Source organism: Notothenia rossii (assembly GCF_949606895.1).
Source record: "Notothenia rossii genome assembly, chromosome: 1".
NCBI classification, from domain to species: Eukaryota; Metazoa; Chordata; class Actinopteri; order Perciformes; family Nototheniidae; genus Notothenia; species Notothenia rossii.
In genome coordinates, this window is record NC_136912.1 from 91,580,919 (window position 1) to 91,603,437 (window position 22,519).

The 22,519-nt window shown below is 40.3% G+C and overlaps 1 protein-coding gene and 1 long non-coding RNA gene across 5 annotated transcripts; one reads left to right on the forward strand and one right to left on the reverse strand.

Annotated features, from left to right (window-relative positions):
- LOC307047470 lies at positions 1 to 3,275 on the forward strand. 3 transcript variants are annotated; one of them, XR_013810435.1, is made up of 7 exons: positions 1 to 89; positions 162 to 280; positions 1,826 to 1,916; positions 2,125 to 2,211; positions 2,296 to 2,503; positions 2,722 to 2,871; positions 3,062 to 3,275. It is a non-coding gene; the product is annotated as an uncharacterized lncRNA (long non-coding RNA). The 3 variants fall into 3 exon arrangements; XR_013810436.1 differs by lacking the exon at positions 1,826 to 1,916; XR_013810437.1 differs by lacking the exons at positions 1,826 to 1,916; positions 2,296 to 2,503.
- Positions 3,276 to 6,343: 3,068 nt separating this feature from the next.
- On the reverse strand, positions 6,344 to 16,819 carry LOC307014693 (fizzy-related protein homolog). Of its 2 annotated transcripts, none has more exons than XM_079642783.1 (14): positions 16,636 to 16,819; positions 15,289 to 15,405; positions 15,001 to 15,129; positions 13,919 to 13,982; positions 13,501 to 13,634; positions 13,205 to 13,287; positions 12,713 to 12,896; positions 12,524 to 12,589; positions 12,093 to 12,195; positions 11,016 to 11,200; positions 10,332 to 10,565; positions 8,719 to 8,823; positions 8,511 to 8,603; positions 6,344 to 6,954 (listed from the first exon to the last, which is right to left on the reverse strand). In XM_079642783.1, exons 2-14 carry the CDS (start codon positions 15,355 to 15,357, stop codon positions 6,913 to 6,915), a joined length of 1,491 nt encoding a protein of 496 aa, XP_079498909.1. In that variant the 5' UTR covers positions 15,358 to 15,405; positions 16,636 to 16,819; the 3' UTR covers positions 6,344 to 6,912. The 2 variants fall into 2 exon arrangements, with proteins under 2 accessions (XP_079498909.1, XP_079498910.1); XM_079642784.1 differs by lacking the exon at positions 16,636 to 16,819 and adding an exon at positions 15,736 to 16,361.
- Between the last annotated feature and the right edge of the window lie 5,700 nt (positions 16,820 to 22,519).

Sequence of the window (22,519 nt, forward strand, 5' to 3'; positions counted from 1 at the left end):
AACCCCCACCTCCAAACCCACACCCACCTCCAAACCCACCTCCACGACTGACTGCCAGGCACGAGGAGCATCCTCTGATGTAGACACTTGTAAGTAAACTGACACAAAGTACACCTTAAAGTATGCATTTCATTCATAACTAAAATGCCTTTTTTTTATAGTAATCTGAGACATATGGGCAGGGAGGAGAAAAGAGACACTGTGGGCCAAGTATGGCCCATACAAAATATACAGTGAAAATCTTTTGGTGTTGGCCCCGGGAAAGGAGTTGGAGGGAGAGGTAAGCGTACTCTATATGAAAAATGTTAGTAGGCAAACTGATAATTCTCTAGAAAATGGGTTCAGAAGATACTGGTGTATTTATAGATTGTGAATGCCTATCAGGCATGGATTGGCAGGGCTCGACATTAAGGGCTGCCCGATGGCCCGGGGCCATCTAGTATTTAGCTCGGGCAATGAAGCCTCTCCTGCTGGTTGCCCGATCGGGCAATCTATTATACCAGTATCATGCAGCTCGCGGATCCAGTAATGAGTGACCCGACAGTAAAACTAAACATATCTATAACTAGTTACGGTAGTTTGAGAGGTCATTAAAATAGCTACGAGTGATATTCTAACCTGAAGTGTGTGTTTTGTCCTCTCACCGCTGCATGTGATCATGCAGAGCTGCGTGTCGACTCGTCAGCAGCAGCTGATCTCTCTCTCCCGTCAGATTAGACTTCACTCGCGTTTATGTCCATATCGATCAGATCCAGCTAGTTCTAGCTAATGATAGGACTACCTGCTTATTAAAAGACACCTAAACAATAACCGTTGCTATGCAACCGGGTGAGGCCACAAAGTGTAGCGCAGCATTATGCATTTGTTTACATGCCCACCTGAACCCCGAGGCATTACCAACAGATCAACGCACAATCAACCCAGACAGGACATCTCTTTCTCCACATTACGTGTTAGACATTATAATTGCCTATTCTTGTCTGTCACATACTCTTCTTGTCTGTCACATAAGTGGCGCAACTGAAGCGGTATTGCGCTAAAGGGAAATAATTTTGACCGAAGAGATTTAGATTTGCCGGCTAACGGGAACGTCACCATGTTGTGTGCTTCGCGGATGCGCTTGGCTCCTCTCGACTGCTGCTCGGTCAGCTTCCGGATGAGGAAGCATTCATTCGACCAACTTACAGTAGATAACATTACAAACATTTTTAACAGGGGCCATAATAGTGTAAATAATCTTTGTTTTGGCAGTTATAACTGAATGTAATGTTTTCTACTTTTTTACATTTGGGAAGGCATTTGCCTTCATCAGATGGAAAGTGTCTTGACAAACAACTTAAGTATTTCTTATAGCTATGCAGGTCATGCAAGCGAGCAAACACAAACAAGAGCAAACAAACAAGTGAAATGAAGAATAAAATTGAAATTGAACAATATAATATTGTGGTGGTTCATCTTATAATTTAGTCTAGAGAATGCACCAGACAGCATCTACAGTAAGACCTGGAAACATTTTAATGTTCTAGGGGGGGGCCCCCCCAAACCCTTCGTGCCATTTCGTCCGCGCGCATTTTTCAGGGCAATCTCTATTGGGCTCAGGCCATCTGTAAATTAGCTTAGATGGCCCACAGGGCCATCTCCCAAAATCCTTAATGTCATGCACTGATTGGGGCCAAAGCTGGGGTGTTCATTGTGGACTCCGACCTGATGACTTCCCTTTGGCAGGGAACCCACAAGGGAGGGTTAAGAAATGTGAGTAGAGTACTAGAAATAAGTGTATATAAGAACATATGTATGTACTGATGTATGTACACATATTTTGCAGTTGGAATTTGTCAAAACATGATGTGGCAGCCGGAGCTGTCTGACGGGGCCCAATGGACACTCATTGTAAGCAGATGTAAAGATTTAACAAGGTGAATAAAATATAAGCTCTAATGTGTTTACTACACATATTCATGATTTTGGATTATATTAAGGGGGAGCAACACAAAGCATTTTCCTGGTTACTACTGTTTTACTTAAATACCATTAGATTTTCCTTTGTGAACATGCAGCTCTTCTTGACTTAAAGAAGGATCTTACTTGGCCTTATATACAAAACCCAATCTGTTTCCTGTGTAGATCGCTGGTCTGGAAAAACAAACCTTCAGTTTGGAGATGGGCCTGTACGACCATCAGGAAACAGCCTGCGGTGTGTTGATTCTGAAGGTAACATTTAGTAAGGTCTGTGTGTATATATAACTATCTGTAATTAACAAATATTACGAAGATACTTATTACAGACCTTTTAAGCTTGCAGAGCAAATACTTCTGAAAAAAAAGGTGCAGTGTGCAGTGGACCTGGAAGGAGTGGCCTCAATGAGGTTCCACATGGCAATGGCTCTGGTGAAAAACAAATATTTTGCAGTTGGAATTTGTCAAAACATGATGTGGCAGCCGGAGCTCTCTGTGACGGGGCCCAATGGACACTCATTGTAAGCAGATGTAAAGATTTAACAAGGTGAATAAAATCTAACCTCTAATGTGTTTACTACACATATTCATGATTTTGGATTATATTAAGGGAGAGCAACACAAAGCCACATAAATCATTTTCCTGGTTACTACTGTTTTACTTAAATACCATTAGATTTTCCTTTTTGAACATGCAGCTCTTCTTGACTTAAAAAAGGATCTTACTTGGCCTTATATACAAAACCCAATCTGTTTCCTGTGTAGATCGCTGGTCTGGAAAAACAAACCTTCAGTTGGGAGATGGGCCTGCACGACCATTGTGTGTGTGTGTCTGTATTTTTTTTTACAGATGACCTATCCCAGCTTTGTCGGGCCTGTGGGGAACTTACCTTAGGGTCTAAGTTTGACCAATGGGTAAGAAGTTGTCTCCTCTTTGTTGTGGCCTTTTGAGCCAGGTCATAATAATAACAAACATTACTGTTCCTTTATTAACTAATCAGAATTGATACCTAAAAATACAACGAGTAAATAAATCATCTGCTTTATCAAATTAGAAACCAATTTCTGTTCTTCCTTCTTGTGTTTGTACTTTACCTGAATTTAGGTCCCTGAACAAACTGGTGGCGGGTGAGCCAAAACAGAAGACAACTGGCTGCTGGCACCGGAGGATTTAGAGGCCTGAGCCAGATTCTTGATCTCTCTCCCCGCAGAGGACCTGTTCTGGGAGAGCAGCAACGTCGCTAATTCTTTTGTCTTGCCTTTTTGTTTGGCTTTGGTCACGTTGACTTGTTAAAATAAACATCTTTCATATATACATATTCTTGTCCTTTCCACATGTTTGTTATGGCTAAGAGCCAGGCCATGACACTGTCAACTGTTCAAACTGTGATCACCAGTTCAGTACATTTGACAAATTCGACTTGGTTTCTATACTTATTTGAACATGTATTTATTTATTTTTCAAAATTAATTGTTTTGTAAAAAAAAATCCCACATTTTATTTTTTTTATAGGATATGTACATTTTCGGTTAACCGTTTCTTTTGGGGGTCAAATATTCGAATATACATTTGCTTTCAAATTTCCATCCCTAGTATGCACTGGACCGAGAAGGAGTGGCCTCAATGAGGTTCCACATGGCAATGGCTCTGGTGAAAAACTCAGGTAGACAGGGGAAACAGAAATATTGTGTCTTATTTGGCATTTCACTATATATATGTTTTTTACAGATGACCTATCCCAGCTGTGTCGGGCCTGAGGGGAACTTAGCTCAGGGTCTAAGGTTGACCAATGGGTAAGAAGTTGTATTTATTTCCTGACCAACATTTGGCTGGAAGACTGGGATACACCCTGGATTGGTTACCTCTAAATCAATGGGTGAACACGCACTATAACAGATTATAAATGTTTACTTTAATTCACCAAACTTGCATGTCTTTGCACTATGGGATGACACTGGAGCAGTTGAAGAAACTTCTGAGCATGGACTCTAAACAGAAAGGAAAACAGCTAAGATACAAACCTATACATTGCTTGCTTAATGTAAAGTAAACAACTTGATTACTGCTTACTCTTGAGTGATGTTAAAATGTTTTTCAATATTCTAACATGTGTTTTTCTGTTTCTTTTAAGATTGAGTGCACTGTGGTACCATACCAAATGTGTTGGGGAGCCCTCTGTCGATGCCGATTACTTTTGTAAAGGCTGCACTTTTTAGACACACACACTTTATTATTTCTGTTGGGAAAATAGTGAATGTCCTCTTCCAATATCAGAGTACACATGATAACAAAGGTATCCCAGCTGTAGCTGTGTGCGTAACAGGATGTCTGATCACCGAGAAGAGCATCAGGACTGTTTGAGGCATATGATAGCTATGTGATTAACATGATGATTCAGCCTCTATGGAGAGAGACGTATGACAAGCATGATCATTTCTGACGTGGAGCTAATCTGAAGTAAACATTGAATACTGCTTTCTATTCCTCCATCTTGGGACTGTGGAACTCCCTCTCTTGGATATCAGCATGTGAAGGACACTGTTCAGGAACTAGTTGATGCTCTGTATGTGAGGACTCATTCCATTCTGGAGAGGATCACAGATACATGGATCCTGATATTGAAGCTCAAGCCGGTGACCAGTGATATTTTCCTAACAATTTCCAATAAAGGTTATTCTGAAACGATTATCACTGTTGTCTTTCCTTCTATAATGGTAATGTAGACCAAGAAAAACTTTGCATTGCATAATATTTAAGGCACTTTAAATGAAGCCAAAAACATTTCAAGTTGGGGCTTAGCCCACCAAAAAGTGTGTAGTTGCGACTTAGGCAGTTAAGCATTTTATATCAGTGGGTCCTAATGGTGCAAGAGTTTGAATCTTTAATCTTCTTATTTCAACCAATACTTTGGCTCTCAATAACTTCAGCATACTTTCAGCTACAGAAACTATTCAAATATCAAACTATTCAGCCTTTTTAGCACATGATGGGAAACTTTCAACTTTTTCAAAATGTTATACTTTTTGAAATATTCTAAACTCTTTTTTGTTAACCTGTAGCTCAATGGGAGGAACCTTCAAATCCTCTTTTAACTAAATGCTTCCACATACTTTCAGCTAGACTTCATTCCAACTTTAAAATGATCAAAAGACATTCAGCTATAAAACTCGTTCAGATTCTTCGTATCTTTTACACTTAGATATTTAACTTAGTTTGGAGCTTGGTAAAGAGGCCTTTAGATTTTAACATGAGTGTGTATTGCGCTGCTCGTTAAGTCAGAGTGCGTGATGTCAAAACAGAGTGGAGGACAGCTTGAAATTCACCTTTACATTTTTTTTAAAATTGCCATAATTCCCAAACCCTACACTCCCTGGACATCATTTTTTTGTGAAAAACGTAGGAAAACCTCTCCTGAAAGATTACTCCTGACGGCTCTTCAATCTCCTGATTTCCCCACGAGGATAAATAAAGGTCCGTCTTATCTTAAGTACCTCTTTGAATGTAAAAAAAGCATTGCAAAATAATAACAATACATTTCATTTATATAGCACACTTTAAAAACAACGTCATCTCAAGGTGCTTCACAAAGCTATAAGGAGAAAATAATACAACAAATGAAATAAAAAGTGATCTAAGGAGCATATTGAATAAAATATGGTGATATAAAAAAAAGGTTAAAGGTCCCATGTCATGGTCATTTCTACTGATCATAATTCCATTGTTGAGGTCTACTAAAATATATTTATACTGTGCAATTTAAAAAAACTCACGTTGGTTTCTCATACAGCATCTCTGTAAAGTATGTGTATTCACTCTGTCCTAAACGGCTTGTTGGAGCTCGCCCCCCACCCGCAGCTTGGCTGGGAGTTTGTGTGTGTGCCCAGACAAAGTTCCTCGCTGTCTCCCGACCCCACACCAGTGAGCCAGCTCACAGTGTCCCGCTCCTCGCAGCAGCGAACCTCGCAACGTCCCGCCGAGTGTGTGTGTGAGGAAGTCCGCGGATTGGTCCAAACGTAACGGCTCCGCGGACGTAACGTAACGTCTACACGGATTGGTACATTTGGACCAATCTGCGGAGCCATTACGTTACTATACCCAAGAAGCGAACAATGGAAAAAGAGAAATCTCCAACGAGACGTTCTGGGGCAGCATAGACAGGTATTTTTACTCGCTACACAGGGTGTACTTTGAGGGTTTGTGACTCTGCAGACCGTTTACATGCATAAGGGGACGGGTAATAACCGGAGAAGCATGACTCGTTCAAAAGAGAAAAACTATTGATATGGAAGTACACCGACTCAACAGCAGTGCATGTCAATCAAATTAAATAACCCTAAAAGAAGTACTCAAAGGTATATGTAATGGCAAAAAGGAGACACACACAGATTGTCCATTTGCATCATGGTTTTATTTCTTCCTTTACAAGAAAGAATCAGTATACAGATTGAAGTACGTCTCGATGCCCAGCATTAGACTTTCTGTCCATTATTTCAGCCAATCACTGCGAGTCCTCTGAGGATCACAGTAAACATGGTGCACGTAATGCAAAGGCCTTGGTAGGTGATCGTGTTTTAGTCATAATATGTAATGGTATTTTCTAAATTGCAGCGTTAAATAAATAAGACCTGAGTTAAATAAAAACTAGTAATACTCTCTCCATGTTTCAACACAAGTAAGGCCTTTTTTCTTTTACACAAATGGAAATTCAACTCACTTATACACATTTCTTTTAATAAAAAAAAATGACTACATTCAGAATGAGAGCACAAAAAGGGAAAAAATAGTTTCCCTAGCAACTGTTCGAATGAAAAAAGTGCCCGGTTGTTCTTGTCGCCATGTTTTCTGTGGAACAAGAAGCCTGTAGTGTTCTCTGTTCTCAGCACAGTGAGGAGGAACCGTCCGGACGGCAGGATCCACTCCAACTAGAGTCCAAGAGTTTTTATATTTCCTTAAAGTTACCGTATCCGGGTGAAGAGATTTAAAACTGAAACGGATTCCTGAAAAAAGAAAGATGGTAAATTGCTTTTAAACATATAAGGGGGTGTTTGATTAAAGTCATATTTCAGATCTTTTTTTTAATTTTTTTAAATTTTTTAAAAATAGGGTTGTATGAAGACCCCAGTTTACAAAATAAAAACAGAGTTACAGCACGGAGGATAAGCATGGGATGGAAAGCAGCAAAATATATTTAGCCACCTAAAAACATACCGCCCACACTACAAAAACTCAAAATCTTGCCAAGTATATTTGTCTAACTAATATCTAGTCAGAATATGTCTTCACACCTGATATAGAACATAATAACTTCAGAAGTAACACTGCAGTGAGATATCGGGTGTTGTTTTTAGAAAATCCATCATCTTGTTAAGTACAAAAATCACATATTTTATTACATATTATTATTATTATTATTAGAAATTACCAACTAACATCAGAAAACAGAACACTTTTGAGCATTTGCGGCTTATATTGTAACAACGTTTCCTGTTTCCGGTAAAATATAGTTCAAAATGAGTTCTCCCAGATAATTACAAGATCTGATTTATCTAAATATCCCTTCTTATTTCAAGAAATGTTACCAAGCTAATTTTCACTTTTTCAGATTTTTGTACTTATTTCAAGTGAAAACAGCTGGTTTTCAATATTGTTTAACTTGTTTTTGGAGCAGCATTTTTTCCAGTGTAAAAAGAAAATCTATTTGAGTTTAGATGCACTGCTTCACGCTGAACTCCCTTGAAAGCCACCAGACTCCATCAGAAAAAGAAGCAAATTAACCCGAGGGGTAAACTGGTTTACTGCTGCATCGATTGGTTTGCTTTTGTTGCATTCAAATGAATCCTTTAGAAGACCAAAGTCACAAAACAACACAGGCTAACTAACCCATTGAGGCAGAAGATGACCAGCAACTTGGGAAGACAAACTCACTGTTTTTGTCAATGGATTTTGGTGTCTTTAAAAGTCACCTATTATGCAAAATAAACTTCATCATGTCTTTTATACATAAACGTGTGTAAAGAGAACAGGAACAAAGATTCTCTCTCTTTTTGTCCTGATCCATTTCTATAAAAACCTGTCTGAAAACAAGCTGATCAAATTTTGGCCACTTTATGATGTCATAACGATGTTTTGGCTTGTGTAACCATTAGCCAATCACCAACCAAGGTAAACCCACCCCCCCCCCCCCACACCTTATCACTTGAATATCCTCCTAGAGCACCATTGTGGTTTTTTTTTTTAAACCAAGCATCTCTCAAAGGGGCGTGGCCAGCAGCAGCTCATTAGCATTTAAAGCTACAGACACAGAATCAGCACTTTTGGAACAGGGCTGAAACAGAGGGGATTATGGGATGCTGCAATGATCTGTTTTGAGACATTTACTGTATATATCTGAGACCTAAAAGGTATTGTTGAAAAAGAGAAAAATAGGGGACCTTTAAAGCTTCAGTTCCACATAGAAAAAGAGACTTATGACAGCAAGGTCAAGCGGAGAAATGTTCTAAATAGAAATATATATTCCAAAACCTCCAAACTCTCCCTTTAGCTTCCTCCTCACCTTAGTTGACCTGGTTTTACTGAACACGTTCCAGAAGCGCAGCGTCTCGTCTCCCGCTCCCGTCACGATCGCCTCACCGTCCGGGGACATGGCCTGATATTTACAAAAAGAACAAATCAATATGTTTCAGAAAATACGACCAGCTTTTCCATTATCATGACCAGACAGCCACGTCATGATTCCCATCAGATATTAGACACACACTGACCAGGTAGAGCACTCTGTAGGAGTGTCCTGTGAGTTTGGCGACCTGAGTGAGCGCCGGATATTTCCACACCAAGATCTGATTCTGAGAGTAGCCGTGAGTGCTCACCTGCAGGAAAAACAGGACAAATGTATGATAAAAGTCACCATGAATACGTTCTTAACACTAAAACACATCGATGTCACTGCTGCAAACTAAAAGGACCATGAGTAAACATTCATGAAGATCCTTTTCTCACAGAATATAAAATATATTTCTTCATGTATTCAATAATATGTTTTCTCTGTGTATTTACAGATATGACATCCTGCAGGGTTTGTTCTGCTATCAATACATCGTGTGCAAAATATATAAAACAAAAAGCACCAACACATTTTCCAAAGTGTTTCAGAGTAAAACATGGCTAAGCCTTTAATCTGCCTCATAAGAGGTTTATAAGAGGTCGTAAATGAGGACACAGAACTCCAAACATTTTCTTATTTTTTTTACACAAGACAAAGCAATACTTGTCTTTTTAATTGCCACTATTTATTTGAATGTGTCATGTAGCCTGTGTAAGAACATATTCAGATCCAGGCCCTGAACCGTGAATATGAATTGTGTCCATCAAATCGGAGAGACAGGGTCCCACGTTTTGATAAAGTCATACTGGAGCTTTCTGTTGTGCGTCAGTTAATCCTCAAAGTAAATACAGAGCTCAACCCCAGATCTAATAGAGCGGTGCAGGGATGACGTATTTGTGTAGGCCGACCCGGAAGTAAGCTGCGCATGGGTTCCCTCGATAAAAAAGCAACGGGATTTCTAGATAGGATTTTGGAATATTGTAAAAAATAAGGTCTGTGGAAAACAAACCTGTTTTATAAATGCATGTTTTGTTCAGTCGGATAATCTCCACATGTCTAGCCTACTTTTATACATTTTTCAAATCATAAATCTAATCGCCAGAAGCAAATTGCTAACGTTATGCTATAAAGGAACTACAGCCGAGTACAGCAGGGTCACACGACTTCAACGTCACACCAACTTAAGATCCATATTCAAAGCTACAGATTCTAAATTGTCCAAGTTGAAGCGTTTGTTTGAACAGTTTGCAGGAGGCAGGGACTTGCTTTCAAGCAGAACAGGGCAAACAAACGGGGGTGTTTACGTGTTCGTGGTAATGACGTACAACGCCCTCCACAACTTCTGTAGTCCTATTCAGCCACTTGGTAACAACCATCGTTTTTCAGACACGTCAACTCTTCAGAAATCCCCAGTGAGGTCACTGCTGATGGATTTAATGTTGTAGAACAGAACGTGATCCGTCTCAACCACAGACCTTACTTCCAGATATTTTCTAAACTCCTATGGAGAAATCCCGTTGACTCTGAGACGAGGGAACCGGTAGTGGTAAAATGCTAACTCACTTCCGGGTTTTAGGACTCGTCACTGTCCGTTAGAGGGTCTCGAGCATGTTAAATGTCTGTCTCCTTGTACCCTGTCTTATCTATTTGTCCTTGTTGATGCTGCAAATGGAGCCGCTGTGATGCAGGAAACACTTCAGACCTGGTCTGACACTAAAGTATTATCATATCCTATGGTATTACAGTGTAGTGAGTGCATGGGGGGTCCCTCACCAGCTCGTTGGCGTGCTTGGACCAGGCCAGGTTGCAGACCTGAGAGCTGGTGTCCATGCACTGCAGCGGCTGGGAGGTCAGCGTGTTCCAGAAGCGGATGCAGCGGTCGGCGGTGCCCCCCCCGGAGGCCAGCAGCCCGTGCTGGTGGGGCGACCAGGCGATGGCCTTCACTGCAGCCAGGTGGTCCGTGTAGGTCTGCACCGGGCTCAGGGACGAGTGGTTCCACACCAGCAGCTGAGTTAATACAACACAAATACAGCTTTATTTATACAGCAACTTCATACACAGGCAAAATTAGTAGAGATGCACCGATTAAAAATAAATCTGAATTATATTTTGTCTTGTTTTATTTAAGTCCCGTGTTTATTGATCTCTTTTTGTTTTGCTCTGTCCATGGATGCACAGGAGGAGGGGGTTATGTATTTTCATTTTTTATTATGAAGCACATTTTTGTTAACTTCTTTTATGCATGGTTTTTATGAATCTGTTATTCCATTATGTTTATTTGTTGTGTTCCTTTCTGTTGTGTTATTATTAAGTGTTACTGATGATGTGAAGAACTTTGAATTGCCTGTGTCTGAAAATGTGTTTTTAAATAAACGTACCTTACCTTCTAGTAAAAATGTCCTACAATATAAAACATGCATTACAGTTTTCATTTGTAAATAGTTGAGTGGACGGTACCTTGTTGTCGTTGCCCCCCGATGCGAGCAGCTGATGGTCGGTGCTCCACTTTAATCCGCACACTTCCTGTCTGTGACCCTGCAGACGCCGCTCTGACTGCAGGGGGGGGGTCCGCATGTCTCTCTGCAGGATCATACGGTCACGGCTCCCCGAAGACAACTGGTCTGCGTTCCAGGCTAACGCTCCTGCACACAGAGGGAAAGCTGCATTAATGAAGGCCCTGCATTGACCTTTGACCCCAGAAACATCTTCACACCTCCTCCTTCCTTATTCTACTTCTTGACCCCTGCCACCTTAAATCTGAGGTTGCGGGCAGGTTGTCAGTTTTGTTCAGGAAGGTTCCTCCGACCCCGAAGTGTCAGCCATGATTAGAGCTGTTCTGTTTCTCTAGGTGATAGGAAAGGAGCTTCAATGCTTCCTTTATTATCTCCTTTAGGACACACTTGACAATCCTTTTACGAAGGGAAAGGACATAATGCTGTCCCACAATTCTTTGCGGCTGCAACATTTAAAGTGAGGCAACAGTCGGTGGTTCACAGAAATAACTGATCGTGACAGAGGATTGTGAATCATGTGAGTTACGCTTAGGGTTGGAAACCGAAACTCGGATCCAGATGAGAACCGATTAGAAAATGCCTTTGTACCCATACAACATTTTGGTTCTGCTTAACGGTTCCTAAACGCGGTAGACCCTGTATTCCACCGGGCCCGTCTGCACCGCGGTGACCCGGTAACCGTGGCAAGTTAATAGCTTGCCACAGGCTCAGTTAAAATAAAGCACAGCTATTGTGAAATACATTTGTATTGCATGTATATTTTTTATTTGTAAAAATGTCAATTAAAGCTTAAAAGAATAAAGATATTTTTGTTATCTAAACGTTTGACCTCTTTCTTTTACAATTTTGGAATCGAAACGGGGAATCGATAAGAACCGGAATCGATACATTTCAAACGATACCCATCCCTAGTTACGCTGCTTATTGATAATTTCACAACTTGTGTTTTAAACTTTGTGCTAATTTGAGATGAATAAAGGATAGCTAATCTTATAAAGTAAAAACAAAGACTCTCACTCACCGACTCTTGCCGTGTGTCCTTCCAGGGCGAAGAGTTTCTTCCCAGCGCCGGCGTCCCAGATCTGAACGAAGCCTTTGTGAGTCCCCACCGCCACCAGGTTCCCCTGAAACAGGAAAATGCATGAAGTCATGTGACCGTGCTGAAGTTCCTTTATAGCCCAACATTAGCCGCCTTTAGCTTAGCGGTTCCTTTATATCCTACAGTTAGCTTTTTACTTTAGAAATCATAAAGTGGTGTTAATACGAGGAGTTTATCCGGCTGAACTAAACGCGTAAGAATCAGAAACGTTTATTTGACATGGAGATCATTTTTCTGCAATAATCCAAATCACATGGAGAAATCCCATTGAACTAGGGAGATGCTGCCTTCAGGCTCCAACACAGAAATACGACATCACTGCACCACTATATACAATTCATTCATTTACTCACCCTTTCGGACCAGCCAACGGACGTGACTGAGTCTCCCTCCACCGACAGATCACACAACCGTGTTACCTGAAGAAAAGACATATCAACCAGTGATTATCGTATTCATGCTGTCAATGAACACAACCATCCACACACAGCAAGCAGTTAGAATCCCTGCTATGTATCCGCAGTGTGAGCAGTGAGCAGTACCTGGCTGGTGCAGGCGCTCCACAGGTACACGCAGGTCCCCAGCCCCACGCTGAGCACGTTCAGAGACGACCAGTCCACCAGGTTCAGGTAGAAGTCGTCCTGCAGCTCCGGAGCGTCCAGGACTTTAAACGGGATCTTTGAGATCTTTCGAGTTGGCTTCCTCGGCGAACGCAGCAGCTTCTGACTGCAGCGGGACAAAAGAGCGACAATATGTGACGCCAAAATGTAAATGTGAGTTTCTTTTAAAGATGGCAATTTTCTTGGCCAATTATTGCAGATTTGTCCATCTTTCCAAGAACTGTAATCGATGCAGCAAACACACACAATGTAGTTATCTCAGTTCATGAAGAATACGATACGATAGTGTTATTATCCGAAACACCATGAAGTGGTTCTTGCACCGAAGCAGCTACAACATCATTGGTGCATTTTTAGATTCTTTGTGTGGAGGTCAACTATAAAATATCTAAAAAACTCAAATGTGTGCTTTACCTTTTGTTGCTGACAGGTGATAGGGAGTAGGGGGAGATGTTTGTGCTGTCGTCCGGTGAAGACCTCTTGGTGTTTAGTGAATACTGCACACACAAATAGAAACCATTATTTCTCCACGAGCTTTGTTAAATCAACATGAAACACTGAAGACAAACTGAATAGTAACATTCTTCTATTTGATCATGTTTTTTTGAAGGACTCCAGAAAGCACTTTGTACGGTATGTTTGTCTGATACTGTTTGATCACTGTGCTTTATCCTTCATTAGCTACGGAGTATGAGACGACATGTTCCTACATTAAAGAGACTTCTCTTCTCTGGGGTTGACGGCTGCAGTCGCCTGTCTTCGGTCTGAGGGTCCTGGATCTTCTCTATTCCCGCTCCCAGCAGCTCGTTCTTCAGCAGAGCAGAGTAGGCCAGCCCGTCTGCTGCTGCACCGTCACACACACACACACACACACACACACACACACACACACACACACACACACACACACACACACACACACACACACACACACACACACACACACACACACACACACACACACACACACACACACACACACACACACACACACACACACACACACACACACACACACACACACACACACACACACACACACACACACACACACACACACACACACATGAAACACAAGAAGAACACAAACACTGTGTGCACATGAGGAAGAAATAGACTTTCATTTACCTTTGATGTTGTCTGAGGACGCATCCTTTGTTTTTCTGTTCTGAGTCGGTGACTTCTCATTTTCCTAAGAGTCACAAAGATACCGTCGTTAATTTGAGTTGAAAAAAAAACATTTTCAATCATGCAGTTATCTTTACACAAACACAGCGTTGTCTTAAAGGTCCCCTATTATACTGTTTCTCATCAATATATTACAGGTCTCAGATATATACAAAACATGTCTCTGATTGGCTCCAAACACCAAACAGATCATTGCAGCATTACCCATAATCCCCTCTGTTTCAGCCCTGTTTCAAAAGTGCTGATTCTCTGTCTGTTACTTTAGATGAAAATAAGGAGCCCCTCCCCACGCCCCTCTGAGAGAGATTTGGTTAAAAAGAACTCAATGGTGCTCTAGGAGGAGATTCAGGTGATAAGGTGGGGGGGGGGGGGGGGGTTACCTTGGTTGGTGATTGGCTAATGGTTACACAAGCCAACACATCGTTATGACATCATAAAGTGGCCAAAATCTGATCAGCTCATTTTCAGACAGGTTTTTATATAAATGGATTAGGACAAAAAGAGAGAGAATCTTTTTTCCTGAAACTTTCAGAGTCTCTGTCCACAGAGGGGACACATGTTGATGTAGAAGAGACATGAAGAAGAGGGGACACATGTTGATGTAGAAGAGACATGAAGGAGAGGGGACAAATGTTGATGTAGAAGATACATGAAGAAGAGGGGACACATGTTGATGTAGAAGAGACATGAAGAAGAGGGGACACATGTTGATGTAGAAGAGACATGAAGAAGTGTATTTTGCATAATAGATGACCTTTAACACTTGTATTTCATACGTTAATATGACATTTCTTATTACACACACACACACACACACACACACACACACACACACACACACACACACACACACACACACACACACACACACACACACACACACACACACACACACACACACACACACACACACACACACACACACACACACACACACACACACACACACACACACACACACACACACACACACACACACACACACACACACACACACACACACACACACACACACTTCTTACATTGATTCTGTGGAAGTTGATGTTCCAGTTGGCCCCCGCTCTGGTGGGAATGAATCGGTCTCCCAGTTTGCTGGGTGAAGACAACGGGGAACCGCTGGGAGTCCGACTGGGCAGACTCTGGGCCAGTTTCTGCAAAAACAACAAATAAATACAATCTTTATTTTTTAATGAATTAAGTACGTTTGGTCACTTTTCTGATCTGTTAATTTATAATATAATCTTAAAACACCAAGAGTTAAATTAACAATGACATCATTAAGGAAGACAGAAGAAAACTGAAGGACTCACAACGGGGCTCAAGTTGTCATTTTGAATGTTGATTTGTCGGAGGAGGCGATGTTCATAATCTGGATCCATCTTCACCAAAATCTAAAAGCCCAGGCCCCAGGCTGGGTGGCTTGAGACCTGGAAAGCACACACAAATGAACAGTTTAGGAGAGACACTTCAGGTTAAAAATGTCAGTTTAAGCTATTTTTTCTTTAAAAGGGCATCCAAAATAAACAGTTTCAAACTGTGTCTATTTGTGTAGATTAGTCCTACATTCACCAAAAGTTACAATTAGATAATGCCACAACATACACATAAAAAACGTACTAAATGAATTTTCTGAATGCAAGTAATTAACTGGGAAAATATGTATTAATATTAGTTAGTGTTGTTTACCTTTAGTGGTTTGCATAATGCAGTTTACACATTACGTGACATGTTAGAAGCTTTTATCCAAAGCGACTTACATACTCAATACTGTGGGCAATCCCCACAGGAGCGCTTTGGGGTGAAATGTCTCAGGGACACAACGACATGCTGACTGCAGTGGGGTTTGAACCTGTGCCCCCCTGGTCCGAACAGCAACGCATTCCTCCACTAGCCTCCCTCACATATCTGATAACAAATAGAAATCTCTACTTCAGAAGCACTAAAACCTTCCAGTTCAATTCCTTTATATATCCTGAAGCTTTTTACAGAGGGGTTTGATCATTTATTAATAAAAGTCCAATAAATATCACAATGTAATACTACAAATAAGACCAGCTGGATTTTCTTGATAGCTGTGCCAGTATTTTCTGATTCACAGGGTGATACAAAGAGATTTCTTCAGTAAGACCATTTGACTCAACAAAAAGTCCCAAAATCAAACTAGAATTTCGAAATTAAAACCTTGTTTATAGTGGGGGGTTTTTAACAGGAGGGTAATTCATGCAAAGTTAGAATGTTTTAAAGCCAGAAGCCTGAAAACACTGATATAAACCTGTAAAACCAGAGCAAAAAATAGCAAGTCTATCTAAATATTTACAGTAGAAAGGACAGGAGCCACAAAAATACCTAATATAACATGTTCAAGATAATTCACCACAATATTACAGTAGCAGAAAACATATATAGAATAAACCATAAAGTAAGAACAGAATAACACAACAATCCGTCACCATTACGGCACGATTTACAGCTATCTTTAACCCAGGTTAAAGCAACACATTATATATTTCTGAGCCTTGTCTCTGAGCTAAATGTCATCAAACTTTCTCTTTATTATAATGTTTGTAATAATAAGAGAAAGCTATGCTAACATAACTAGCATTAGCTTATGTAGCTGGGGGCTAATCTAGACATATTTGTAATAAAAACATACGTACAGCAGCGAGCCCGTGCCCAGAAACCAACACCGCCAAACAAGAGCAACAATCCGGGAGATCTCCGAAGATAAAGAGGAATAAATGTGAAGTTATTCACTCTCAGATGGGACCATAGGATGTGACATGTAATTCACTTTAGCTCAGGTGGAAATCACACAATGCATTGCGGGAGTTGTGACGTGACGTAAGAGCTTCAAATCAAAACAAGGAAATGCGGCGCAGGAGGTTTTTTTTCTCAACTTTATTATACAACTATTCCAATACCTCAGAAAAGGGCACAACAACAACATAATTACATTAATTCAAAACTGAGGGCATTATTAACAGAAAACTGAAAAATGTATAGGTGGTTTTAATTGCACATTTTCTCGAAGGCAGAAAACCGTCTTGAAAAGCTTTGTTTTATTTTCATTTTTCAGAACTAACCATAGACTGTATATATACTAACCAGAGGTGGGAGAAGTACTCAGATATTGTACTTGAGTAAAAGTAGAAGTACTCAGATCTTGTAGGCCTACTTGAGTAAAGGTAGAATTACCAGAGTGTAGGAATACTCTGTTACAGTAAAAGTCCTGCATTCAAAATGTTACTCATGTAAAAATAGAAAAGTATCAGCATCAAAATATACTTAAAGTACCAAAAGTAAAAGTCGTCATTGTGCAGATTGGTCCATTTCAGAATAATATATATGATATGTTATGTAATTATTGATCATTAAAGTGTTATCAAAGCTGGTAAAGGTGCAGCTAGTTTGAATGACTTTGTATACTGCAGGGTAGCTTTTGAATTTACTCCAGGTGGAACTAAAGTCTGACACTTGATTATATTTCACATCATTCATCCACATCTGTAAAGTTTCTAAAGGTATTAAATACATGTAGTAGAGTCAAAGTACACCATTTACCTCTGAATTGTAGTGGTGTAGAAGTACACAATAGCATAAAATGAGTACCTCAAAATTGTACTTTAGCACAGTACTTGAGTAAATGTACTTAGTTACTTTACACCACTGGAACTTACTACACTAAAGTATCGGAAGTATTTCAAAACAAAGACTACAGTACAATCCCAAACATGTTGTAAGCAGTCTTACATTAAAGGATTTGATATATTCATGTAACATCTTGTAAGTCTCTGACGTAAATCAAACTGTGTACAAGTGAATAAACTGTTACAATATATTATAGTGTCTGTGTTATTGTGTGTGAGTTGGTTGTAATGAACAATTATGAAACATAGAGGGCGTACTGGTTCTATTTTAGAACTGCAGACCAGATACAGGAGAGCACCGCTGGGGGTCCTGACCTGTAGGTTGGGAGGGTTACTTTAAGGATGTATTCTGTTATAATTACTTGTGACCTTAGAAAGAAGAAACCAAGATATTTAGGATCAGAAATGATTTTATTGATGGAAAACCTGCCTTTCATGAAGCATATTCAGGCAGTAGCCTATAGTGAAACAAATGAATGTGGGGCACACACAAGAGCCATGGAGCAAAAGTAATGACACAATTTGCAATGAAAAACAGAACAACAACAACAACAACAACAACATGTCTGAGCAAAAATGTCAGATTGCATTTAATCTGTGAACAACAGCATGGGTAAGATTGCATATTTTTGTCTTAAATTCAGTACTTTGACATATAGTTTTTTCAGATGGTCTCAAAGAGATTGCAATGTATGCTGAAAGGAATGAAGTATAAATGCTTAAAGGAGAGTCAAGAAAATGTGAGGAAGTCATAGGAAAAGGGAAACACTAGGAAAGAGATCAAGCAAGAGAAAAGTGTGGGAGTGAGGGAGGAAGAGGGGGAGACAGAGGGAGTAAAAGTGGGGAGGAGGAGGGATGGCTGCTCATCAGAGGTAATGATGTAGAAAATCCCCCAATTAGAGCGTTTTCCTGTGTTGCAGGATGAGTTCAGAGCGAGGTCCTCTGACAGGCCGGGGATTAGCAGGCGGGCCGAGCCGAGCCTGAGCAGAAAGTACCGGGCTGGCTCCGCTCAGCTGGGGCCGCTCGGGGCCTCGGGCAGGGGCCACAGCCAGGGGTAGGCATGCGTTTAGCCAGGGCTCAAAGAAAAGCATGGGAAAAAAGGGCAGCATCAGATCAACGTGCAGGAAAACTGAAGGAGAGAGTTCTTCTTTACTCCGCAAACATCTCTAAGGTTTTCTATTAAAAGGCAAGATTCAAGGCTTTTATTGTCATGTGTACACGGTAGATATATCAATGAAAATATGAATTGTCCCATGTCATGCTTTTCCCGTTATTACCCGTCCCCTTGTGTGTTATGTAGCTTTTTCTGCATGTAAACGGTCCGCAGAGTCACAAACCCTCAAAGTACACCCTGTAGCGAGTAAAACTCTAACACAGAAAAGACCTATCTATGCTGCCCCAGAACGCCTCGTTGGACATTTCTCTTTGTCCATTGTTTACTTCTTGGGTATAGTGACATAACGTAACGTAATGGCTTCATCGTTATCAGGAAATGATCGTATAGGGCGTACACACTGAGCCGTTTGGACCCCCAGAGCGGTCCGTTTGCAGACCTATCCACCTTGGGACCCGTTATCGTTTGCGGTGTCCGTTTCCGCGGTTCCGTTATGGCCTCGTGTGAACGAACGGGCTTATACGCGAGAGAAAAGTAGCAGATACAACCCGTTTCGTTCCCGTGTAAACACCGCCTGAGAAACCAATGTGAGTTTGGAAAATTGCACAATATACATTTATTTTAGTATACCTCAACAATGGAATTATGATCCGTAGATATGGCCATGACATGGGACCTTTAAGTCACAGGCTCCTCTAACAGTGCAACACAATAAAACAGATACAAATAGTTAAAAATAGTGCAAGTAATACAAATAAAATAGAATAGAAATAGTGCAAGTAGAGTCTATATACAAGTGATTGGAATATGATATATTAAGAGAGGAGCCAAAGACACGGCAGCCATCATAAAGCTGCTGTTTGCACCTCTATGTATATTCTCCATGGCAGCTGACACATGCAGGAATAAACATTCAGACGTATCGTTATAGAAAATAAGTTCTCCAGGAGAGTTATGTTTTAATATGCAACAATCTAAAATGGTTGCATAATGTGAGCCAAAACTGTTTACAACCCTACATTTCTCAAAAGATAAAACGTTTTTTGTTCAAAGCTTTCTTATATTTTGACAGTTGGAGGAAAGGAAAACCTCAAATGTTCTCTGAAATGGGCCATAGAGGATTGTTTCTGTACTTTTGGTCAGATCTCACTTTTCTTTACATGTGGCCCTAATCCTCTTCTCTATGAGCCAGTTAGGCTTTTTGCTAACTCTTTGTAAGGCCAAGACTTCTGGAAAATGTTACTTTTTTCTAAAACTATCTTTTATTTTGACAGTGTGAGAAAAAGACAATCCTCAAATGTATTCTAATGTGAGCCAATAAGGAATAAAGCTGCTGTTTTTACCTGATAAATCCATGAATTCGTCAAGAAATGTACTTTTTTCTTATGCACTTACATTAAATATCTCAACGCTGTAACCTATTCAAATCTTGTAATGTGTTATGTTTGTTGTTCATATCTAACAATGTGTCTCAGCTCCTTGTTTCTTGCAGGCGTTTCCACATTACATCCCAAACATAACCTAATCCAACGTGGACATCTGGGTGTCGCTGAAAATCAATCTGTGCACATGCTGCGCGATGTCAAACAACGACGCATCACTTGATCCTGAGTGTAGCGGTGGAAAGACACAGGAACACAGACTTTAATCCTTGCACAATACATCTGAACATCAATCTGTCTCCGCACACAACGACCAAGCAAAACCAATTAAAACCTGTCATAAGTAGTGCTGCAGATAGCTGTAACAACCTTTTTAAAGTGGACGCAAGCAACAACGTTTTCATATTCATACATCGGGGGCCATTATTTAAAGATGCAGCATCTCAAAGAAATTACAATGTGAGCTAATTACGATTTAGTTATTATATGTGGAAGTTAGTTTCTTCTCTGCTACCCTGATAGGCTTGAGATTTGCTTGCGGTTTGACTTACTTTTAGGAATACTTCACCCCAAAAAATCAAATATTTACTGTGTGTTGTTTGACGACCCCTGCTCGTGGTCGCCCTTTTGTTAAGTTGAGTGGTCATAATAAATATCTTTCCTTATATCGTGTCCTTACCACGTTTTTTGTTATGGCCAAGAGCCAAGCCATGATATGTTGAACTAAAAATCCTAAAAATCGAAAAAATGCATTATTAATTCAAATGAGTTGGAGCTGCTTTTAGAGACATTATGCTTTTGGGGATTTCCCTTTCCTGTAGTGTGTTATATATATGTTTTTGTGCATGTAAATGGAATGTATCATCATGTTTTCTCAGCTCAACAAGTAGTATTTGAATGGTTTTGGGTAGTGACGACAAATTACGTTATAATGTTTAAAAAGCACATGTGTATTTTTTTCAAATTTAACAGTAAGCATAGCGTTTGTGCACATTTTTTTTTATAGTCTTAATAACAATATGAATCTTATGATTTAGAGGTTGAACCAGATTCAATACGGTATATTAGAGTTCAAAGGGGATGGCTGTGCAGATTTAAAAGACGTAGTGTTATACAGAAATGTGAGATATATCAGAAAGATGAGCGGGTATAAAAAGAACAATATTTGCTCACATGATTAATTAATTGTGACTAAATGACAAACAGGAAGACGTGTGATTACGAGGGAAGCCCAAACTCCTCTCACAGTGTCTATTAACAACCACAGAGTCCCAAATCACTAATTGATTAATTGTGTAGTCTATTATTTGGCCCCTGCAGCCCGCTGGATCTGAAGGGGCCCCGGCTGGAGTTAACAGTCTTATTGGAGAGACGCGTTCCTCTCCACGGACAATAAGGTTAAATAGCGGAATTAATTGGGTTTGATTAAGAAAGCTTTTCAATGGGACACAGCTTTTTTCGCATGACATAATTGGAGGTCAGTTAAAGGGGGTGATGGTGGTGGGGATGGGAAGGGGGGGGGGGGGGGGTTGCCTGTTGGCGCCACTGTTTTGAGGGTGTGTCTGTCTGTGGAGATAGAAAAGAGGAGAGGGGGTGTGCTTCCTTCACACTTAGTAGAACTATGTTGTGTGTCCGATGTGGTACATTTCTATAGGCTCACTCAGCAGAAAACACACAGTGAAGTTCACAGGAGGCCCTGTGTGTGTGTGTGTGTGTGTGTGTGTGTGTGTGTGTGTGTGTGTGTGTGTGTGTGTGTGTGTGTGTGTGTGTGTGTGTGTGTGTGCGTGTGTGCGCATGTGTGTGTGTGGGATTATTATCACTACACTTGTCAGCATTAAAGAGGCCGAGCTGCTGTTAGCTGCATGCTCATTAGCACTGCAGAGGACATGTATGGAATATAGATCTAGAGCCCATAGGATGAAATAGGATAAGAATAAAGTAAACCTCCAAGTTACTGAGTCAATATCACCAATTCCTTGCATTAAGTATATGTTATGCTGTTAGAAATGGATGTTGGTCAAGCTCCCACACTTTTTATAAATTAACTGCAAGTACATGCAAACAGCAAAATGTATCCACCCTGTCATGGACAAAATTCAAAGAGTAAATACATTGTAATTACATTGTGATTATAAAATGTACATTTTCAGAAAGCTATAGTCCCTTTCTCAACAATATATTTCAGTTAATGGAAAAAGTATTTGGATAATAATGAAATTATGGCAAACTATTTGTACCTGTCATGGAAGGCTTGCTGACAGGGTGGACATGGTACAAATAGTTTGCCATAATTTCATTATTATTCAAATACTTTTTCCATTAACTGAAATATATTGTTGAGAAAGGGACTAGCTTTCTGAAAATGTACATTTTATATTATTTATGGAAGACTTGCTGA

Bases quoted from the DNA above. Each gene is read 5' to 3' on its own strand.
- LOC307014693 (XM_079642783.1), bottom strand. From the start codon at position 15,357: ATGGATCCAGATTATGAACATCGCCTCCTCCGACAAATCAACATTCAA. The intron at 11,201-12,092 runs GTGAGTGAGAGT...CTCTGTGTGCAG, and splicing joins AGGACACACGGCAAGAGTCG to GAGCGTTAGCCTGGAACGCA. The intron at 10,566-11,015 runs GTACCGTCCACT...GTATTAACTCAG, and splicing joins CGGGGGGCAACGACAACAAG to CTGCTGGTGTGGAACCACTC.